Below are 23983 nucleotides of genomic sequence, written 5' to 3' on the forward strand. Positions count from 1 at the left end.
AAAATTGTGTGGATATTAATTGTAAGCCAGATCACTTAAGAAACATATCCACGTTATTTCTCTTTTTTTGCTTTAATCGGTTTTAATTGAATTAAGCAAAAGTGGTATTAGCCACCTTATAGATATTGGCCAAAACACCAACAAAATTTGGAAATTTAAGTAAAAAATGTGCATTAATTCAGATGGAGTCAGAATTTTATTTCATAGTTCATCTTACCAAATAAAAAAAATCGGAGAGAAGGAAATGATACCCCAAAATACTAGGCGTAATTAATTCGACTTAAGATAGAAAAAAGAATATCTGAAGTCAAACGTACACATGACCGACCCACTACCATCTCCTTCGCGCCTTTGCTTAAAGCTTAATCCCTCTATATTTTGGTAATAACATCACATCACTTTGATAGGTCAACTGTTACTGATAATTTGATCTCAGATGGCACGGCCACAGTTCACCGTTATTCTCGCGATCATCTCTCTGTTGATCCATTACGGTGTCGTTTCCGGCTTCCGATTATCTGATGTTACTAACGGCAGCTCCGTTTTCCTCCCTTCGCCGGCCGACGGCAGCCGTCACACAACCATGCTGCTGCCGCTCTTTCCTCCGAAAGACACTTCACGCCGTGCGGAAATCTCCCGTCGCCACCTCCAGAAGAGTCCTGCCAGTGCTCGCATGTCTCTCCATGATGATCTCCTCCTCAACGGGTTCGAATTCGCAGATTTTGCTCAGAAAATTTAAATTCACTGTTACTAACTCTTTTGACTACTGATTCACATGTGTATTTTGCGTTTTCACTGTGGAATATATTTCTACACCTCTAGTTCAGACTAATTTCTTTATTAGTATTTTTTATTTTGTTGAATGGATTCCAAGTAACTTGTGATGCAGATACTATACAACTCATATTTGGATTGGAACACCACCGCAGAAGTTCGCTCTTATTGTTGATACAGGGAGTACAGTTACCTATGTCCCTTGCTCTGAGTGTAAAAAGTGTGGCAGCCATCAGGTTTGCTCATTTCTCAACTATCTCTTTGTCCTTCTTTCCCTCTTTTCTTTTTCTGGATAATATTGAAGGTTTACATATTTATCTTAACTTTTCAGTTGTGTATTTTGGTAGCTAGATATGGAAATTAAAATTTGAAAATGTTTATGTATAGGTATAAGTTCATAAACATTACTTTAAGATACTTTTTGTTTGGAAGGAACTCGTTTAGTAGGATACATTTATTTATAAGGATTAAGGAAAAGAGGACATGGATAGGTAAACAAGAACAGACCAATCTAAGTAGGATACAAATAGTTCTAAGCCTCTCTTTGTTGATAAGCTGTACAAATCCATTGTATATTTTCATGATGTTTTAAATGTGATTCTTGCTCAATTTGCCTTGTAATCTTAAAGGATCTCCTAATTGGAGAAAATATGAGCGCTTAAGAAACTTCATGACTAGTAATTTTACTTTGAGTCAGCCTATTAATTTTGTGAGAAATGCTTAATATAGCACTTAGAATTGCTTGGCATTAGATTTCTGTCTTTTGATCGGTGGTACTCTGTATGATGTCTTATTTAGGATCCTAAGTTTCAGCCGGAAATGTCAAGCACTTATCAATCTGTGAAATGCAATAAGGCTTGTCCCTGCGACCATAAGAGGCAGCAATGTATTTATGAGAGACGGTATGCTGAGATGAGTGCAAGTTATGGGTTGCTTGGAGAGGACATCATTTCTTTTGGAAATCTAAGTGAGCTTGCACCACAACGAGCTGTTTTTGGATGTGAAATTGCGGAAACTGGTGATCTTTACAGCCAACGTGCTGATGGTATAATGGGCTTGGGCCGAGGTGATCTTAGTATAGTTGATCAACTTGTGGAGAAACATGTAATTAGTGACTCTTTCTCCTTGTGCTATGGAGGGATGGATTTTGGTGGCGGGGCAATGGTTCTTGGTGGAGTAAAACCCCCTGCTGACATGGCATTTACCAAATCAGATTTTGGTCACAGGTATGTATAGGAAACAATTGTTTAGAGACACAGTGATGTTAGGTCTCCTCCTAGCAAATACACTTGATAAATCTTACGCATTTACTTTAGTCTCGGATGGCAACAGCCCGTACTACAATATTGACCTGAAGGAGATACATGTCGCTGGGAAGCCGCTAAACCTAAATCCACGGGTTTTTGGTGGAAAACATGGGACTATACTTGATAGTGGTACCACCTATGCGTACCTTCCAGAAGCAGCATTTGCAGCTTTCAAGAATGCTGTAAGATATAGTTTATCTACATATCTGCCAATGTTTCTGTCTGTTTGTTTGATTCGTTCTGTCTGAGAAAGTGACTAGTGGCGAATAGCACGCTATTGATGAGCAGAATGTCCTAGAAGAAATTAGATGTGAAAAGATATTCATTTGAATAATGTGTTTTCTATATGTAACTCAATCTGTTAAATTTTTCTTGCCATTCAAAGTTCTATTTACACCACTGATTGGTGAAACAAACCATCATGTCCTATTGTGACGTGGATCAAATATATAGTTGGAGATTCCTGTACATGAGTGGGACTGAAACTAAAACATCTTGGTCAATAATAGTTTGAGAGCTAACACTTTGATATCTAGAACATGTTTTTGAAGAAAAGTAAGAACCAGGTATCTTGTGATCCTATAACTCTGCCACCTAACTTATTCCTGTGATGAGTTGGAGGCTATGTACTTTATCAAAAGAAAGGAAGGCTATATTATGGCCTCTATCCCTTCTTTTGTTGTTAGTTTCTCTGCTATTAAAGGACCTAATTAGATTGCTTAACCACTTATAATAGTTGATTTTTCCTGTTTTAAACTTCTGAATTTGGTAATACACCACACAACATTTTCTTCCAATGATGTTAGCAGGTAGTAATTATCTACATATACAGAGTTCCTTGCAAGTTTCTGCATATCTTTGATGTTGTCTTTCATTGCTTTTGCTATGTTACATTTAGCGAAGGAAAAGTGGAGTCACTGGTTGTGAATTTATACAGTATGTAACTTGTGGCGATTATCTTTAGATAAACTTAAGTATTTTCCTTTTTGGGATTAACCTCTTCAACTTTTCTTTTCAGGTAGTGAAAGAGCTTCATTCTTTAAAACAGATTGAAGGGCCAGATCCTAGTTTTAAAGATATCTGCTTTTCTGGTGCTGGAAGGTATTTATAAGGAGAGTTCCAAAATTAATTGGACGTCTATGATTTTCTTGTCTAAATTTGTTTTTTTTTCCTATTGTTGGTGTTACCCTTATTATTTAATATCTTATATATTCCAGCAACATATCAGAACTCTCAAAGAACTTTCCGCGTGTCGATATGGTATTCAGCGATGGAAAGAAACTAACTCTCTCTCCTGAAAATTACTTGTTTCAGGTAGGCATTTTATTCTGTTTTAGTTCTTTCTTAACTATCTGCCGACACTATTTTGGCGTCACATCTACTGGCTTCTTTTTCTTTATAAGATTTAGTATTGATTAATTTCCCCCTTCTTCATTGTAACTTGTATGCTATAAAGCACTTCAAAGTACGTGGTGCTTATTGCCTAGGAATTTTCCCGAATGGAAAGAATCCAGCTAGTCTTCTTGGAGGTATTTCTAACTACTTGACAAAGTTCATCGTCCTAGGTCTTCGGTGCTGTAACATGCGTGCTTTTAATTGCAACAGGAATCGTTGTTCGCAACACTCTTGTTACTTACGATCGTGAAAATAAAAGAATTGGTTTTTGGAAAACTAATTGTTCTGAGTTATGGGACAGACTCAATTTATCCCCTCCATCTCCACCTTCACCATCGGTCTCAAGCTTGGATAACACAAACTCCAGTGCGCACCTGTCTCCTTCATCAGCTCCTAGTGGACCCCCTGGGTACAACACACCTGGTATGAAGGGACAGCTTTTCTTCACATAGTATTTTTACTGTAAGGTTACTCTGCCCATTAGAATGCTGTCATAACCTGAACTGGTTTCATTTTTCGCATCTCTACTAGCTCTGTTTTCTAATAGATTAATACAATTCCCTTTTCAATTTTCCCTTCAATTTTGAACTATAATGGTTTGTGGTTTCTTTTATGAAAATGAGAATCAAAATTAGAATTGCATCATGCTGATTTTGATGTGTTGCCTTCGATTAGATCATTTTTGGGCAATCAACATTCTGTCTCTTATGTCCAGAATGCTGGTATTTGTGTGAATGCATAATTTATGTATTATATGTGCATAATTGTGTATCATCAATGTATAATCTGTGTATATGGCTAGAAAAAGTAAACATGAATATAGCCGGCTATTTGTGTAAAGATCCCTGTTTATAATCCTATTCAAGTTGACATCTGACCTTTCTCTGAAATTAGTCTTGTAATCATCTTGTTTCCCTGGTATTTTAAAATTTCTAAGAAGCAACTGCCTGCATAAAATTGTACTGATGTCACAGCATTCTCAGCCTTCTTGTAGTTTGAGAAAGATTTACTTAAACTGGAAATTTATTATAATAACTTCAAGGAATACTGAGAAAATCTTTGGTCCCCTGTTATCCCCCTGTTTCCACTTTTAGTCCAACTCTCCAACTTTGACATCTGCCTTTTAATTTGTCGAGTTTGCAGATTTACTCAGATCTTAATTAGAACTAGAATTTTTAGATTTTGTTAATCCGCAACTCGTGTGATTGGTGCGTTCCATTTCCAAAGCAGCGTGTTCATCTTTTTGGGATATTTTAGTAGGCAACGGTACTTTTACAACATTAATGCTCCTTTTGAAATTTGTATTATTAAAAAAGGAGACTTGAAATATGAATATGTCGTGGGTTAGTTAGTTTTGTTTATTATTGGACTACATCTGTAAAGTTCGTTAAATTGTAGGCTTAATGTGTAAAGCTGAATAGTTGAGGGATCTAAAGTACAAATATGGTATAATCAAGGGACCAAAAAGTTATTTCTAAGGACTACGACAACTGATACCAAGTGAACATGCATTGACCATATACCGACTATCTGAAAATCCATCCACTAAGTTATAGTAATCAATTGTCAAATTTCTAGTGAATTTTGTGACTGGACAACGACAAGCATGAGAAATTTGTGGCAAGACCTTAAAGTAATGACAGAATCGCAAAATTTTTCCTGCCTAATATTTCCTGTTTGCATTGTTGAAACATAGCCCTGTTTTGTATTATTTCAATTTGATGTACCTCTTCAATGGTTTGCATAATCTCAAATGCTTTGACTTTTATCTGCTGTAAAACTTTTCAAGATTTCAATTTAGTTTTGCAAGTATTAGTCCCCTTTTTCTACTTCACTACATCTATTCTCACAAACTTGAGCTAGGCTTCGGTGCAGATATGATGGCTATTGAAATTAGATAATTCCATTACAAAGACTTATGGTTGTAATCACATTCATCTTTTATGTCGACTTGCAGTGGAAATTAAAGTTGGGCTCATTACATTTTACTTGTCACTAAGTGTCAACTGCTCAGAGCTGAAGCCTCGCATTCCAGAACTTGCCCATTTCATTGCCCAAGAGTTGGATGTTAATGTCTCACAGGTTGGTTTTATTGTGATAATTTTGGCAAAAACTTTTGTTTTTGTGAAGTAAACTTTTATTTAATCAAACAGCATTATGGAGTTGCCGATATTTTGACATAAGCTGAATGTCTCAGATATTTTTCTTTCTAAAGGGGTCTAGAATTGGGCTCTCTTCACAGCGCTGCTATAGGAGTAGTCCAAATTAGACTGAGAAGTAAGAGTTTCTAATAGAAGTTTGTGGGAGTGAGGTTTGGGGGGGGGGGGGTTGAATAGGTAAATTCTCTTTCTCTCAAGCGTTAAGAAGCAAGTTTTGACAACCTATGGCACAATAGCGCAGAAAAGGGCTGTGCAGAACTAGTAGTTTGTGAAGTTAGTTTTCAGAAGACCTCTTTTATTAGTATGGTATAGCTTGGTTCTTCAATACTAGAGCCTCTGAAAGCTTACCTTATCTTATCGTGGTGCAATTTAACTATGAATGTCTAGTTTTGTTTATGTTGCTCAACTAGTCTTGAGTTTTAACTTTGTTACAACTGATATGGCATTCATCTATGCCTTAATCTCAAGCAAAGTTTGGAAAGCTGTACGAATCCTCTGTAACCATCGGTTAGAGTAGTTATCAAAGATTGACTAACCTTCAGCAACTCAACTCTTTTACTGGATTGGACTGATTATGCTTTCAAGTAAGTGCAGTTAGCTTTCTTACACATGATAATGTCACTTACCTTGCAGGTTCGCTTAATGAACTTTTCAACGAAGGGAAATGATTCCCTCACTAAATGGGCCATTTTTCCAGCAGGATCTGCAGACTATATGCTAAATGCCACTGCAATGGTGACTCAGCATTCTAGAATATTTATTGCTATCCTTTGAGTTGAAGAATGTTTATTTATTCATTGATATCTGTACGCAGGAAATAATTGGCAGGTTGGCTGAAAATCATCCCCATCTACAGCATTCCTTCGGAAGTTATAAATTGTTTGACTGGGTCATTGAACCTCCACCAAAAAGGTATACAAGCAATTACTGCTGCCTCTCTCACTAATTCATCTGCTTGTCTTCCCCTGCTGGTCTTTTTTCTCTTTTAGTGTTGTTTACCCTTCCTTTTCCATGTTAGATCCATCTCCTTCTCCAGGAGATAAATATGAAGTGGTGAAGTTGACTTGCTAAATTGTCACTTTAAAGCTTGTTTGTGCAGGTTAAGATGATTTTGTGTGCTTGGGTATCTGCATTCTTGTTTATCCTCTTTTGTCTACAAACATTAAAGTAACTCGGAAGAGATTGTCTGAAATTTTCATTAAAAATATTGCTAGACTATTATCATGTAAATTAGGCCAGACAAAAAACAAGATTGTCCAGTACTTCTCTATGCTGTAACATTAAACTATTTCTATGGAACTTATATAATAGACATGAAGGCATAAAAGAGGTCATGCTATCTTAATTGATTCTAGTATTTTATGAGAAGTATACTTTTTCAGCCACAACGATGATTATCAGGTTTGACTGAAATTGAATACTTGGAGTATTGATTTAGCTTGATTTCTAAGAAGAAATATGTTAACGTGTATTCCTAGTTCCCAGTTGACCAGTTCTAATTTTAGTAAAATGGTCAATATGAAGTTGAATAAAAGGTTAGGCCATAGTTTAAATTGTGAATTTCAGATATTAGGGACTCTAATAGGATGTATGCTTTGAGCTGTATTATAAAAATTGTGTAAAGAAATTGGACAGCATCTTGAGGCCCATATTGAAATCACTAAATTTAATTAATTTCAAATGGAATGATTACCTGTTGAGGATGTGGCACTTTGTTTTATCTTCTCCTCCTCTATGTTTTCATTTTCCCTAAAGAGTGTGTCTCTCAATTAACATTGTTTCTGTTAAGTGCTGCTTGTGTTATTATTGCAAGAACAGTGAAATTAGAGATAATATTGCATTAAAAATCTGGATTTATTGGAATCACAAAACTAGGTGCAAATCAGGGCTGTCCTTTTGCATTGTCCGTGAATATTTTGGTGAGAATTAGAGTGGCCTATGTAAGTTAACTACTAAGTATGATATAACATTCTTGATTTGACATGGTTCTAATGTTTTAGGAAGCTTTGGCCGGGAAATTACTTGGTTCTAGTGGTTGCATTAGTTGTTTTGGTAGTTGGATTAGCAGCTCCAGTTGGATGGTTTATTTGGAGGCGGAGGCAAGAACCCACTCTTCCATATGGACCAGTAGGAAGAGTTGAAACTGTTACTCATGATCAAGAACTGCAGCCGCTAAAATGAAATGAATTATTTGCCTCGGATGGTTCATCATGCTAAAAAGGAATTTTTGAAGTGGAAGTGCCGATCTTTGAACCTTAGTTTACATGTTGACAAATATGGTCAAATGTGAAGAATTATACCTGGTCACAGATGTCAGTGTTCCATCGGGAATAGATGTATTCTTGTTAAAGAAAAGAAAAGGAACTGCTGCTTTCGAGTAATGTCACTTCCATATGTGAATGTTTTAGATTTATATTTTAGATGACACGAAATAGGTTGCCATTGCTGTTGTACTCTCTCTCATTCTGTGTGCTTCCGTTCCATTCTTCAGCTTGTTGAGGATACTCTTCTTCTCTCTACTTGAGGCTCACTCTAACCCCGCTCTCTCTCTCTCTCTCGCTCTCCCTCTCCCTCCCTCTCTCTCTTAGTGTCCCCTGAGTATGTTCTTCCTCTCTCTACTTCAGGGTCACTCTAATCACGCGCATGCACAGACACTCTCTCCGCTCTAGGCCTATTCATCAAAATTGCCCGAAATGCAGCTAAAAGTCCAAAACTTTCAAATGTTAATGTGCAAAGCAGCCAAGCACAAATAACCTGAGAATTGAAAATGCCACCAAAGTTTTTAAGCATATCGACCCTTACACGTTGCTAACTCCCCATTTATAATACAGTAGTAGTAGTAACAATACATATAGCTAAGCAAAGTGAAGACGCTGTCGTCGTTTGGACGTATCATGTATGCACGGAATATGATAGAAAAAGCATATACTAGTTGATAGCCAAGATCACTGATTGACTACATTCTGGCTGAATTAAAATAGTATTTCCTTCGTTTCAGTTTACGTGGAGATGGTTGACTAAATATGAGATCTAAAAAATTAAAGAGAACTTTTGACTTGTAAGCCAAATATATACCAAGTACCAGAATTATCTTTTTAGAGAATATATCTTGGTGAGAGTTCCATTTCTCTTTCTTTTTGAAAAAAATGAACTTTAAATCCTAACAAGTTATATAACTACGGGTAAAATGGAATGCTAAGATCAAATAGTCAAAAATAGAAGTGTATCATTCTTAGTGAAATATACTACACAAAGGATATAGATATCACATAAAATGGAACACGGGGAGTACCATTCAAGTTAAGTGCTTTCTTTTTGTATGCGAAGTGCATCAAACGACACTAGCTAATATCTTGAATGCCATTGTTTATAATCTCGTCTTCCAATATGAACATTTTTTTAAACCTCAATATAAACATTTTAAATAGTGAACATTTCAAATATATTGTGTCTTTTATAAATTGCGCACTTTTCAGTGTCTTACTTCATAGGCTCGAATATATATTTAAATGTATTGCGTTTCTCCATCACGCTGTGGTTGTCTTCAAGTCGGATGTAGCTCAATTTGTAAGCTCTCAGATACGTACACTAATTTATAAATTCTCCAGTCATATAGTCCCTATTTATTAATTAGTCTGCCCCTCGGCTTACCTACAGCCATTAATTAATCACACTTTCCTGTATCTCTCTCTTTTGTTCAGTTTGGAACTAAGATCTCTAGTTGATGATGAGTGTCTTTTTCTAACATTCGCTTTTGAAAGACATTGAAAAAAAGAATTTGGAATGACATTGCATATATACTTTCAACTAAGACTTGCATGCAAACGCCAACTCTAGGCTGCTGTCCCTCAACTATTACATTTAATTATCTCTTAGTTCACATGTATAGGTCCACTGCATACTCATGTGGCTTTACAATAGAAATTAACAACTGTTACCTATAAAAAACGACTGTTACCTCATCTCTTAATTCACTGATTGATCTATTGCATGTACAACGGGAGATATTTGTTAACATCGATCTTAAATCCTTCCATATTTTATTCATAGTTTTGTCAATATATTTATTCATAGAAATTCCACCCGTGACAAAGCAACGACAGTACACTAAGTAATTAATTTAATACTCTACTATTATTAGCAATGGTACTGGACCATGCATGCTGCGTTGTGGTATTTATAAAGTTGGAGTTTTGGTTTTCTTATGTAGTGCAATTTCCTTTGCAATTACAATTGAGCATGGCACTAACCATAAGAGTTGTTGATCTCTTTGTTCTTTCTTTGATTATTTTCTTGGTTATTCAAGAATATTCTCAGAAAATCGATGCTCAAGTACTAATGCTTCAAGCTCCACTATTGATAAAACGCAAATTTGATAAAATATATCAGTTTCGTGAGTCACTTTCTGATACAGGCAACTTCATTAGAGAAAGCCTCATTGGTGCTCAATCAATATATGCAAGACTTCCTTATGGAATGGATTTTCCAGGGGGACCTTCTGGACGTTGTTCTAACGGCATACTCATGATTGATTTCATAGGTATATAGTTTTTTTTTTCCTTGGCGATATTTCATTCTTCTCTGCTTATGTTTTCAAGAATATTATAAACTAAGTTGACTTAAATTAAGTACACTAAGGGAACGTCATTTGGTTTAGAGATAAGTCATGTTGGGATTAGGTATGTTGTGATTTACCTTCTTATTCCATTCTATCTCACATAATATAATATATATCTCCTAGCATAACTTATGCATGTATTATTTACGAGAACAACAAAAGTAAGCAATACCCCTACAAAATAATACTAGACTTTAATGTTGGGATTAAATCAGAGGTGGAACGAGGATTTAAACCTTGTGGGTTTCGGACTGTATTCTTTTTAGTTACTGAGTTCTAAATTAATAATTTATACATATTTAATGAATTTTTTAAGATTAATATAGGATGTGAACAAAAACTATTGGGTTCAGCCGAAATCGCATCCCACACTCTTACTCCGCCCCTGCATTGAATCCCTTCAAACCTCAACCAAAGGACACCTAAGTATATACACTTTTTACATTATCTATGACTATATGTAGTTCGGCCTATAGTAATAGTTTTCAGACTACTTGCCATTTTTATCAAGTTATTAATTGCTAGTGTAAAATTTATTATAGAGATTTATCTATGATAGTATTATATATACATTTTATACAATTAATGTATAGAACTTAAACTCTTAAAAATTGGTACGTAATAGAAAAAGGTTTTTTCGTTTCGCTAATGAAATACAAGTCTTTTTTTTTTTTTGCAGTAGCAGGAGCTATACTACTGCTTTACCAGCTGAAGTCATGGCAGAGAATAAGATTGTCGATTGGGGGACAAATAGTTCATTAAATGTGCAGCTTGATCGGATGTCTTCTCATTCAAAACCACCTTCCCCGCTGGCAATTAATTACTACTTTGTTAAACACTTCAAGGAAATTAACAGCAAGTAGCATTAATTTTTGTGTTTTGTTTGTCCTGGCTGCTAGGTTGCCATGAAAACCTAAAGAACTCTCTTTTTCTAGTTGGAGAAATAGGAGGAAACGATCTCAATTTTGGCTTATTTGAAGGTAAAACGGTGGAAGAGTTGAGAATCATGGTCCCAGAAAATATTCAGACCATTATTAATTTTGTTAAAGTGAGTTTGCTTTCACTTTAATTTTGGGATAGCCTTTTAAGTTATGTTCTTGTATTTGAATATAGTTTTATATTTTATAATTACTACGTGACGAAAGGTTTTCTAGTTACCACTTTAATTTCTTGACTATTTTTCTGTTTTTTGTTGAAATTCTAATGAATTCAGAGGGTCATTGGTTTTGGGGCAACTCGAATGGTAGTCCCGGGCAATTTTCCAATTGGTTGTTTACCAATTTACCTAACGAAATTCATGACCAATAACACAACTGCCTACGATGAGTATCATTGCTTGAAAATTTTAAATAATTTGGCAATCTTCTACAATCATCACTTGCAACAAGCCATTGATGAACTGAAGAAAGATTATCCAAACATTACACTGATTTATGGCAATGCCTATTTGTGGCTTTTACAAAATGCTGCAAGTCTTGGTAAGTGCTCAAAATATCAGTTTGTTACTATATCTTTTTATATGTCTTAAAAAAATTCATCTTGATTGAAACACATTGCAGGACTTGACAAAAACTTATTACAGAAAGCTTGTTGTGGATTAGTAGATTACAATTATGACGCAAGTGCAATATTAATGTGTGGAGCTCCAGGAGTTGTAGCATGCGCTAACCCTAATGCTCACATCAGTTGGGACGGAATTCATGTAAGCAGAATTGTTCTAACTACTAGTCACTAGTAGTACTATTCCTAGTTGTAGTAAGAGTCAATTAGATCGTTGACATTGGCCTGGTTGGACGCCTACTTTGTCGTACCAATTGGCCTGGTTGGACGCCTATATTCTCTTTTTCCACTTGTATCTCAGTTAACACATTATCGTACCAATTGCAATCGACCATAGTCTTGCTTGAACTGGTAGAAACATATAGTAGTATTTATTTTTCCCATGTGCTGTGGAAAATAAGGTCACTAGTTACTCCATTGTTACACGAATTAAAGTCCAAAAAGGAAATAGGTAATAAACAAAACAAGACAGATCTGGTTAAGGATATCAATTATTAAGCGTACACTCAAACATTGACATGGTGATGTTATCACACAAACAAGAGATACATTTTTGCAGTAAGCAGCAAAGCCAACTGCAAAAATTGCCAATCTTTAGCTAAGCTAGTCCAGTTCTTAGTCACTTTTGACAAGACCAATCCCCCGGTTTAGAAGTAGGCTTACACCTAATGCACAACGAACCGTCACCACAATCAACGTCTGATCCGCATGGTCTATTGCACCTTGTCTTTGCTCAATCACTCCAACATCCATGCCTATAATGTCTCGCATTGCCATTACTTGCACTTTTGGTGAGCCGCCTGCCAGTACTATTAATTGCAAGAATTAATAGTTTTAAAAAAGAAATTCAGAAAAGACACATATGCTTGTATAAATTTGAATGGCGATGAAAGAAGGAAGGTAAATTAAAGTTATCAACCAGTAGTTGCAACAAGGACGGCAATCAAGAAAAAATGCAAATTTCAGTTGTGGAACCATTTCTGATGCTACAGATGAATGGGGAAGAATTTATTTTTATGGTAGTGTTGTTATCTCTTGATTAGTAGTTGCATTTATAGACGACACCCATTATAGTAAACTATTCAATTTTATTTAATATCTTTAGAGACAAAAAGCATCTAGTGGAACTTATAATAATGCCATCGTAGCATTAGTTAAGCATTTATCAGAGTTGGTACTGGAGACAGAATAATCAATCTGCACAATGTCATCACGTGAACATGCAATGTTTTTGATTTAACAAATTTCTCACCATTTTCATTGCTTTAAATTTCAGGAGAGTTTTATGAGTTAAGTATTTTAAAACAGGAAAAAAATATCCCTGGAATCGAGCAAATCACATGCAAAAGTGGGCGGTACTGAAATTTGTAAAAATAGCACGTTATAGCCAGTTGTTGGACTGGTCATTCAAAAATAGCCAGTGTTTACCAAGTCAATAAAAAATAGCCACTATTTTGCTGCAACAGAGTCCGGTCCAGCATAATATACCGGAGTTCGGTGCACCTGTGTATTAACTCCAGCATATTATGCTGGACCGGTATACTTTGCTGGCTCCAGTATAATATACTGGAGACTGGAGCACCGATGCTCCAAACTCCAGTATATTATGCTGGACAAATATACTTGCTGGAGTTCTAGTGTATTTATGCATGCTGGAGTTCCAACATACTTATCCTGGAACTCCAGTATAATATGCTGGAGTTCAAGTATACTTATGTTGGAACTCCAACATAATATACTGGCGTATTTTCCGGGGTTTGAACAGTGTTTTCGCTCAGATTTATCTTTACATGAAAAGTGGCTAAATTTCGATTACTTTTGAAACTGGGCTATTTTTGAATGACCAGATGTAAATCTGGCTATTTTTGAGTTTCTCCCCTGACATTTGTGTCGTCTTATTCCCATATTTGCACATCGGGTTAATCCATCTTTTCATGTTGTTGCAAACAGTCCCCTACAACTTTCCTCTGCAGAAAAATATAGAGAAATTTTCATAAAACACCATCTTTTAGTAGTAATTAGTCATCTATAGATACCATTTTCTATATTACGGATTATAGATACCTTTTCTGTGGTTATAAGATGTATTTGATGTATTTAAGCTATTGTATTCATGAATACAGTCGCAAAAATAGGCGTGAATCAGGGAAGTCCAGCTAATCAGTTGTTGTATTCGAGTGTATTCATGGAGTGAAACATGGGATTACAGCTTGACAAATTATTGTATTCGACTGTATTCATGGTGTGAAATAGGGGATTACACTGTTTTTAAAACGAAAAGTGAATCAATTAACATAATAGACTCCTAATATAACTCAACAAACTCAATTATAACACATAAATTTTGTATTTTCAGTTATAAAAAAGATTCTCAACCGAAAAATACCCCAAAAACATAGCAATCTTCAGAGAAATTATATAATACATCTGAATACGTAAATTATATTAATTAAAAAAAACTTATGAATACATTCATGGCATATAGCGAAATAATGAATACAATGAAATACATAGAATACAGCGGGATACATTGAAATACAATGAAAAAAAGACAATGAATACAGTGAAATACATGGAAATACAGCGAGATACATTGAGATATATTAACAAAAAATTCAAGTTGCTCAGCCCCAAACTCCTTCGTCTTTGTTCAAGAACAACCCTAATGTCGTCTCGTCAAGCTGGAGGATAAGCATAACCAAATCAAGAACCCAATAAAGAAAAGGTCCCTTTTCCCTAGATTCCCTCTTTTCCTCTCAATTTCTACTCCAAAATGGAGAAAATCGCTAATTCTACTCATTTTTGCCCTAGCCTTAAGCCTTTCAATTCTAATTCAAGTACAAATGTAAGGTTTTCCTTGCCTTGCCTCACTTTTGTATTTCCAAATCAACGCAGAAAGATATTGGCTTGAACAGCTTCAGTTGAACAACTTCGTTTACTCCTCTTGGTCTTCGAATATTTCGTAAGGAATTTGGTTGTTTTATGAAAGGGAAAGAATCGTTGGCTAGACAGAGAAGAGGAAGAAAATCGGAAATTTTAATAGGATGGGGGAAGAGAATGGAATGTATCAAAGTAGAGAGAGAAAGAAAATATTGTAACTGATTAGCTTATTTAGTGGCTTAGGGCTAGGAAGTAACCAAAATTAAATATTTTGCTATAAACCTTAAAAAGTATCTATAGAATATAATTTATTCAAATGGTATTTGTGAGCACGTGATTTTTGTTTTCGCGACAATCACTCCAAAAGAAACAAAATAATAGTAGTTTGGTCTTGCTGCACAATTTTTCGGATTTTACGTGGCATTTTTTGGTATTTATTTGTGATCTTCCCCTTTTGTATTTTTATCAAAACAAAATGTAAAATATGTGTCGTGTGTAAAAATATAAAGTGATGTTATTTTTTTAAATTGTGTGATTAATTGTTTGTTTAATGTTTTATTAGTGTTGTTTAATTTTTAATTAAGAGATTAAAGAGGAAAGGGGATTTCGGATTGGGCCAGTCCAATAAGACAAGCCCAAACTAAATTATCCGGTCCAGTCCAGTTCGGCCCCAGGAGTATACCAAATGACGTCGTTGATCTCAGAATGATCAACGGCCAAGATCACATACCCCGTACCCACGAACAGATCCGACCCATTCTACCCGAACCAACCGTGACCCTTAGTAAGCTAAACGACACCGTTTCATTTAAACTTCCAGATCCAGGCCGTTGATCTCGATTGATCTAACGGCTGAGATCAAGCCATCTACCCCATATATAAGCTTTCCACTCATACCCCACCCCCTATCCAAATACCCCTCCTTCGTCCTCATCCTTTCCAACAGACCCAAACCCCGGAACCCTAGCCGCCCCCTTTCCTCTCACCATTAATCCCGGCGGCATGGACGCCGGTGACCCCACTTTAACACCATAGATACACCTCACCACCCTGAACCCAAATCCACCAACCACTTAGCTCGAATCCCCTCCCACCTTCTCGAATCTTCATTTGAAGGTTCGAGTCGGACCTCGACTTACACCGATCTACCCCAGCTTCACACCAGACAGTCCCCGGACCTCCCTCGTGACAAAACCATGCTTGGTTTGGTCCGAATCTAACCGGGGAAACCCAAATCCCAAATCTGCCATCTAGGAACCCTAGAAACCCCGGGCCTGGTCTGTGTCCGTTTGAGCCAAGTGATTAGGGTCTAATGGACCTTAATCGAAGTGTTCTCAGTTGAGAACACTTCGATTAAAGTCCGTTCAACCCCAAGAAGGGTCTATTCAAATCCGAGCTAAGACTTTCTGATTTTTCAAGGCTTTAAGGTAAGTTTGTTTTTCTTTTTCTTTATTCAGTTCAGGTGTTTGTTAAAGGTCTGTTCGTATGGCCAAACGTCTTGTTTAATTTGTGTTTTGAATTTTTATCAACTGTTTGTTGCCCACTTTGCCCGGATCTCTGCATTTGGTCAAGTCCTTCTTCATTTACTGATAATGTGTGTGTTTGTAAGCTACATAGTCGATTGAATTTGAAATTGGTCGTTTAGTTAGTTCCCAAGGTCGTCTTTGTTTTGACAGTACAATCTGAACCCCTGCTCAATACTGTTTGAGTCCAAACCTTGGTTGTTGATTGTATATGTTATAATTAGTATAGTCGATTCGATACGTGTCGTCGAATAGTTTCAGCTGTGTGAATGATAACAATCTGATTTGTTTTCCTGCTAAACTCTGTTTGAATCAAATTGAGAATTGAGTATAGCTACTTATAATTGTGGTATTTGAATCAGAAATTTGAGGATTTGGTTTGTTAGCCACAATTTGAATTGGTGGCATGTGTATTTGTGCACAACATGTGCATTAAGTCCTTTTAGTGTTTAAAATAACTTGACAGCATATGCTGTCAGGTTATATTCTTGCTGCCCATGCTTGCTTTTAGTTTAATAAGCTGATTAAAAAGGCTGTCAGGAATCTCATGGGAGGTTTTTCATATTTTAAATGTTGAGTGGAAAAACAGCAAGAAAAGGAAGGGGTTCTGATATGTTTAACAGATTAAAAGGGGCTGATGTTATGCTATAAAAGGAGAGGGACTCAGACAGATGAAGGGGGACTGAAATTGGGAACTAAAATTTAGATTGATTTTGGAAATTGATTTTGTTTTAGAAAGCACAAATACAGAGAGAGATACCACAGAATAGGCATATACAGACACATACACAAGAGAGAAAAACATACAGAAAAATCAGAAACTGTTTCTTCCTATTGTTGTTTGGGTTTCATTTGTTCAACCTGTTCAATCAATTCTGATTTCTTCCAAGTCTCAACTAAGTCTATTGGTTGGTTTGCATTGGTTGTTCTCCTGGACTTGGTTTGTTTTGGAGCATTGTTTCTACTGCATTATTTGCTGCTGTTATTTTGTTACTGCTTGTTCCATCGGCTATAGTTGCATCTTGCACTGGGATTTGTCCTGTTGTTATCTGCTGTTACTGATGTTGCTTCTGTTGCCATTGTTACTCTACTGACTTCTCTTCTTCTTCAATTGTAAGCATTTCCAGGTACACACTTCTGAAACCATGTTTGCTGAAAGCTTGAAGTTTGAAGTAGAAATAAAGAAATGAATGTTGTTTACTTTACAATACTTGTATTAAAAACATAGCAATAAGTTGAATGTTAGTTAGCTCGTATTTGTTTAAGTTCATTTTATCTACAATTACTCTGTATGAATTAATATACATCCTAACCGAGGTGGATTACTAGATAGTATTATTGTTATATCAGATGTGTCGGGAGATGATATATTTGTTAGATCAGTTTATAGCTCATTAAAATATACCTTTGTGCAATAGGTACTTAATAGAAGTTTAGTCTATTTAACACTACGTGGTTATAGTTGTTAAGATGTGTGTATGACGAGGAGTGCGTGTGTGTTTAGTATATCGGCAGTCAAATCTCAGTTTCTATTCTTGTTTCCCTAACATGTAAGGCAGGATGCTTTTAATTCAACAGAAAGACTCATCATAATTCTGAATCGTTTAAACTAACTCTATCAAATTGGGTCGCGTTAGGCAGTTTATAGGATCACGTCTGAATCTCATTGGTATTAGTTTATAGTAGTCAATGCTGTTTAATCTGTTCAAAAGGTCAGTTCGAATAAAATGAGACAGACGCCTAGGGTGAGTTTAGCATGATATTTGTCTTGTATGCAATTTCTTTTGTCAAATTGAAAGCATGTCCAATAAAGCACAAAATTTTTTCCATTCGCATTAGCCGTAAACTAATAATTAATAAGTTACGTTTTTAGCATGTAATTAATTAAGAGATTTTCTTTTATTTTAGAGACGAACTTAATAGGAAAATATAGTCACTGTAGGTTTATCCTTTTAAATAAAAATGAGACGAGCCTCGACAAACAAAAATGCACAAGCTGCGGGGCCCTCTAAATGTATATATTAAAATACTTAGAATTCGGGACAGGCCGTTTAGCGAATTTTACGGCCTTCCCAAAATAACAATACGCTAGTTGCTTTAGGCGCACCTTTAATAATTTAACCTTCTTAAACACGGGTGCACATTGATGTGACCCAAATCCAAATCTCAACGGAGTCAAAATGTGTCGACGACCACGGGTGCATTGATTGTGACGTGGTTCGAGATGCATTTTCACGACGTTGCAATTCTATAAAAATAAATGACAATAATAAAAGCGGTTTAAACTTAATAAAAGCACGTAAGTCATAACATGTATTTAAATCAGATATTTAGCCATTATAACAATTTAAGCGACCGTGCTAGAACCACGGGATTCGAGGGTGCCTAACACCTTCCCTCGGGTCAACAGAATTCCTTAGAATTTCTGGTTCGCAGACTTCATTTGGAAAAGTCGAAAATTTCCTCGATTTGTGATTCAAGATAAACCGATGACTTGGGACACCAAAAGCCAAACCTTTCCCAAGTGGCGACTCTGAATTAAAATAAATAATCCCATTTCGAATATTGTCACTTAAATTGGAAAAACCCCTCGCGCATTTACCCTCCGGGCGCGCAAAAAGGAGGTGTGACAGCTCTGGCGACTCCGCTGGGGAATTAAGTAACCCAGAACCACTGGTTCAGGGTTCAAGAATTCGAGCTTAGAATAATTGTTATATTTGGCTTTATTATCTGGTATTTATTACATGTTTTGATATAACGTGCTGAATGTTGTCTTTTACCGCTTTGATATTATCTGAACTGTATATAAACTGTGCCGAAACCTTTCTCTCTTCACCTCCGGGGATGTGCTTACTGGGTGAGACTCCCTATTCTGTTAGTGTCAATACCCGAAATAAGAAAGAGGACGGATAAGTTACGAAGCCGGATGGCCTTTTGGTTCCCGGTAAGTTGCCCCTCCTCGACTCGAGTTGTCCGCTCAGGTACACAGTCTAGAACATCTACCCAGGTTATAAACTTAGTATAACGAAACCTCATGCCGGATCCCTAGTAGGAACGCTTATCTGCATCATGTTGCATTTGACATAAGGGACTCAACACAGGGGTTGGGTCCGTGTAGGACAGGCAACCTGAAATGAAAAGACCATCATGCTGCATTCCGTTTGTTTTGCGCATCTATTTGCTTCGGATCTGCATGCTGACCGGTTTCCAAAGAAGTTCCAAAAAAAAAAGAATAGCAGCGTAGGGAGATAATTACTTATTTTTGGGAAAAAATAAAACCAATGTTCAAGTAATGTTGAAACCTCGCCGAAATTTCCCAAGCGGGACGCCGGAAGGTTGACATTGCATAAACGGCCATCTTCGGTCTTCATTTTTGATCGGTTGGTCCTCGCAGCTTTAGAGTCTTTATTCGAAGTACTAAAAGGCCGCATTTTTGAAATCGAGTTCGTCGTTTTGAAAAAATAAAAAAAAATCTTGGAAAAAAAATCCAGATAGTTTTATTTTGAGTCTAATAAAAGTCTTCTCGTTAGCATAATCACCCTAATAAATGTGCAGGATGAGCACCATACAAAACGAACCCTTTTCAATAATGACCAAGATCCCTTTTGAGTTGCGACTATGGTGGAACGACTTAGGCAAAGAGGGGAAAGACAAAGTAAGGAAATATCTGAAAGATCTCCCGGATTTACTAGACATTCAGCCTCGGGGTGATATTATCAGATCACTAGTCACTTGCTGGGATTCAGCGCACAATGTGTTTCGTTTCTCAGACTTTGAGCTCACCCCGACGTTGGAAGAAATAGCAGGATACATTGGAGGGTATGAAGCTCCATTAAGGTTCAAATACTTGATTGCACCTAGGGCCGTCATAGTACACCGGTTTCTGGATTTCCTAAAAATACCCCGAACATTTCACCATCCAGATCTTGCCAAGGGTTTCTGCAGTCTCCACCTCATGTATGCTAGATACGGCCACGAGAGCGGGTTCAATAAGCCAGATTACAAACTATATAGTAGAGGCAACCGACAAAAGTGGGACGAACACAGGCTGTTAGCTTTTATGACAGCCTTTTTGGGTCTTATAGTGTTTCCAAGGAAAGACGGAAACATCGATCTAAAAGTAACTGGGGTCGTCAGTACTTTGCTCACCCAAGATAAAAGTACTCTGGCACCTATGATTATGGCTGACATTTTCCGGGCTCTCACTGCTTGCCGAGCCGGGGCCGACTTTTTCGAAGGATGTAACCTACTGTTGCAAATGTGGATGTCCGATCATTTATGCCACCGCTCCTCTCTCTTGGGTTACGGTTCGCCCGAGAAAACTTGTATTGGAGAATTCTACACAAGAGTCAAAGGATTCAATCTACCCGAGGGAGCCACAACATGGACTTCATTTCTCCAAACTCTCACTGCCAACCAAATCCAGTGGACGCTCGGATGGTTGCCCGTTGAGGAAATCTTATACATGCCGGCAACCAGGCCCCATTTTCTGTTAATGGGACTTAAAAGCATCCAACCCTATGCACCACCATATCGGGTTTTAAGGCAACTTGGGAGGTATCAAATAGTACCAAAAGATGAAGATCTGAGTACTCAAGTGATTGAAATCATCCCGGATGGTCATTTCCCCAAAGAGGAAGTTCGCCAAATCTGGAGTGAGTGCCAACATCTGACAGCAAACACTTGTGTGAGGGATATAGCAAAAGGGGAAGTTGCCCCAGGATATCATGCTTGGTTCAGAGGTGACCTGTCCTACGAGAGACTAGCTAAGAGACCTCATCTCAAAGATTTCGTGGAGTCATCCCAAGGGCAATGGAACTGGTTAGCAAAAGAAAAGGGGTATCGGGCAGAGATCGGTGATTTGAAACTACAAATTGACAGTCTGAAATTCGATAACAGCATACACATCGCTGCGGATCGGGGCAAAAGGAATAGATTGATCCAAGAGAATGAAGAACTTAAGGCCCAAATCCAAGAATTGAGATTGGCTTTTGATGAACAGCCCAGAAGTCGATCAGACAAGCAGTTGATAAAAGGTTTGAAAAGAGAAGTCAGGGAATGGCGAGATGGTTTAGAAGAATCTGAAAATGTCATGGCAGAACTCAAGGCACAGTGGGGTACAAGAACAGATAAGCATCGTCGATACTTGAACCAACTGAAACGTGACCACGAGAAAACTGTCGCTAAAATGAAGAAAGAGATCACTACGATTGAGGTTAAAGCAGCTAAACAGGCCGAGGATTTCCAATTTGAGAGCAGATACTATTACGACCTGTTGGCCCAAATGAAGACAGAAGTGCGGCAACTGAAGAATCGGCATATACAAGATTCTCAGGTTTTAAAAATGTGCAGTGATCAGATGAAACGCCTGCTCATAGAAAAGAAACAAACCAGAGATAGGATCAGGACCATTGCCCACGCCATCATCAGACGATGTCTATGTTGTGAGAACATTCCCAGCGTTACCATTCTCTCGGCAGTGATGAGTTATGTCAAGCAGACCATGCATGAGTTGGAGCAACTTGAAAGGGATCTCACACCTAGGACCGCGGCGAGGCCGAACGATGCCCCGCGGGCACCGATTTTCAAAACCATAATGTATTCATAGGTCGAGTCTGTGTCTTAACATCTTCTGTCCATCTTTTCACATCAGGGTGTTTTAGTCTGTTTGAGTCTATGTTTATTTTTTAAGTTTTGTTTTTCCTTTTGAAATATTGCTTGTAACATATCATTTCAGTAATAAAATGTGTGTTTCTTTTACATTCATCTATTTTTGAACTACGTAATGATCTGATTCATGCGGGATCATGATACGTAGGCAATCCTCATCGGATCCGGTCACGGTTTAACCAAAGAGAAAAATTGAAAAAAAAAAAAAAAGGGAAAGTAATAAAAGGGAAGCCTAAAAAAGGGAATGCCGGAATGACGCATGCTTTCGTCGCAAACATGTAGGAATCCATTTAACTATATAGGTGCATCATGCCCCAACGTGAGATTGCCTATCTGTTATTTAATCCGAATTAACCGTTCGTTTGTCGTTGAGTTCCTCCAGGTTTTTGGAAAAGACGGTTGGTTTGGTGAAAGTCTGGCCTCGCACTCATACTTCACGAGGTCGAAAGGGAGTGTTCAATTACCTGTTATTAAGGCAAGAGGCGGTGCTCACACTTATTTCACAAGGTCCAAAGGAAGCATAGAAATGTCTGCAGAAATTCCTTCACCAACAGTTCCTGTTTCCGAGGAAAGTTCGATCTCGGCTGTCCTCACGCCCGAGTCCGCAATTGCGGAGGAAAATAGAATCCTGCGGCTCCGCATGTTGGAAATGCTGGACGACTGGAATAACGGAAAAGAGCCACCAAGCGTCGTCCCTGGATTCCCTGAGCTATTTTCCAGGATAAGCGGGACTTCTAATGTCCCCATAAGCTATCCTGCCACCCCATTCGGGTACCCAGCCATCTCGGCCTTCTCTGCTGGATCGCCCTCTGATTCTCATCCCCGAGTGTCAACAACGGATGTAAACACAAACATCTTTACTGCACCACCTTGCCCGATCACGGCACAACCTGCTGCATACAAGCCGAATTTTGACTCGTCCTCGTTTACATTCCAAGCACCATCTTTCTCAATGGAACCAACTCGGTTCGCCACCAGCACTTTTCCTCCACGGCCTCAGTGCGAGCTTGCACCTGGGCAGGATCAAAACCCCAGAATTGCTGAACAAAATGAGATGGCCAAAAGAATGAGAAGCCTTGAACAGAGTTTGAAGAACATGCAAGGTTTGAGTGGACAGAAAAGCGTCTCCAACACCGATCTATGCATGTTTCCTCACGTGCACCTACCAGCGGGTTTCAAGACCCCAAAGTTTGAGAAGTACGACGGGCACGGTGACCCCATTGCTCACCTCAAGAAATATTGCAACCAATTGCGGGGAGCCGGCGGAAAAGAGGAATTACTAATGGCATATTTCGGGGAAAGTCTGGTAGGAATAGCCTCGGAATGGTACATGGACCAAGACATGTCCCGATGGCATATATGGGATGATCTCGCTAGAGATTTTGTGAGACAATTCCAGTATAACATCGACATCGCACCAGACCGAAATTCTCTGTCGAACTTGAAGAAGAAACCTTCAGAAAGCTTCAGAGAATATGCTATTAAGTGGCGCGAGCAGGCGTCGAGGGTGAAGCCTCCCATGGATGAGGTGGAAATGGTCACTAATTTTCTCCAGGCTCAAGAGTCTGACTATTTCCAAAACATGATGTCAGCCATGGGAAAGCCGTTTGCAGAAGCGATTAAGATTGGAGAGATGGTGGAGAATGGTCTGAAAACAGGCAGGATTTTGAGTCAAGCAGCCATAAGGGCGACCTCCCAAGCCGTCCAAAGCGGGTCTGGAGGAATGGCAAGAGGGAAGAAAAAGGAAGAAATAGCCATGGCAGCCTCAGAAGCAAGGGAATATCGTCATCCCAGGCCTCGTTTTCCGGAAAAGACCTCGCAACACTACTACCCCCACTCAAACGCGGCATATCCTCCTCAACCCTACATGGTCATGAACACCCAGCCTTATGTCCATCCGCCACAACAAGCCAACCGAGGCCAAGCTCCACCTCCCAGAAATCAGCCTCCATACCGCAACCACTATAACCCACAGCCTCCTCAAAATAACTTCCGCCCTCAGGAACCACCTAGAAGGCGGACTTTCACGCCTATCGGTGAGCCATACTCTACTTTGTTCCTGAAGCTAGTCCAGTTGGGTTTCCTGCAGCCAGTCCC

General features: G+C 38.0%; 2 protein-coding genes and 1 long non-coding RNA gene across 3 annotated transcripts; 2 read left to right on the plus strand and 1 right to left on the minus strand.

The window, feature by feature from the left end:
* The first annotated feature begins 293 nt into the window (after positions 1–293).
* On the plus strand, positions 294–8098 carry LOC104244974 (aspartic proteinase 36-like). The gene is made up of 12 exons (XM_009800507.2): positions 294–705; positions 890–1010; positions 1573–2000; positions 2107–2263; positions 3100–3182; positions 3299–3395; positions 3538–3610; positions 3687–3899; positions 5434–5558; positions 6269–6370; positions 6450–6547; positions 7636–8098. Exons 1-12 carry the CDS (start codon positions 437–439, stop codon positions 7814–7816), a joined length of 1947 nt encoding a protein of 648 aa, XP_009798809.1. The 5' UTR covers positions 294–436; the 3' UTR covers positions 7817–8098.
* Positions 8099–9874: 1776 nt separating this feature from the next.
* Positions 9875–11116, plus strand: LOC104244976 (GDSL esterase/lipase At1g28670-like). The gene is made up of 3 exons (XM_070154132.1): positions 9875–10175; positions 10293–10314; positions 10933–11116. The coding sequence occupies exons 1-3, from the start codon at positions 9875–9877 to the stop codon at positions 11114–11116; spliced, it is 507 nt and encodes a 168-aa protein (XP_070010233.1).
* A 1172-nt stretch (positions 11117–12288) lies between these two features.
* Positions 12289–12824, minus strand: LOC104244973 (uncharacterized). Its single transcript, XR_715638.2, has 2 exons — positions 12733–12824; positions 12289–12622 (listed from the first exon to the last, which is right to left on the minus strand). It is a non-coding gene; the product is annotated as an uncharacterized lncRNA (long non-coding RNA).
* Positions 12825–23983: the final 11159 nt, after the last annotated feature.

The sequence above is a fragment of the Nicotiana sylvestris genome, chromosome 1, assembly GCF_000393655.2.
Source record: "Nicotiana sylvestris chromosome 1, ASM39365v2, whole genome shotgun sequence".
NCBI classification, from domain to species: domain Eukaryota; kingdom Viridiplantae; phylum Streptophyta; class Magnoliopsida; order Solanales; family Solanaceae; genus Nicotiana; species Nicotiana sylvestris.

Excerpts from the sequence above, each read along its gene's own strand:
- LOC104244976 (XM_070154132.1), top strand. The coding sequence starts at position 9,875 with ATGGCACTAACCATAAGAGTTGTTGATCTCTTTGTTCTTTCTTTGATT. Across the intron at positions 10,176-10,292 it reads ACTCATGATTGATTTCATAG|AGATAAGTCATGTTGGGATT; the intron begins GTATATAGTTTT and ends CATTTGGTTTAG. Across the intron at positions 10,315-10,932 it reads ATAAGTCATGTTGGGATTAG|TAGCAGGAGCTATACTACTG; the intron begins GTATGTTGTGAT and ends TTTTTTTTGCAG.
- LOC104244974 (XM_009800507.2), top strand. The coding sequence starts at position 437 with ATGGCACGGCCACAGTTCACCGTTATTCTCGCGATCATCTCTCTGTTG. Across the intron at positions 1,011-1,572 it reads AAAAGTGTGGCAGCCATCAG|GATCCTAAGTTTCAGCCGGA; the intron begins GTTTGCTCATTT and ends TGTCTTATTTAG. Across the intron at positions 6,371-6,449 it reads TGCTAAATGCCACTGCAATG|GAAATAATTGGCAGGTTGGC; the intron begins GTGACTCAGCAT and ends ATCTGTACGCAG.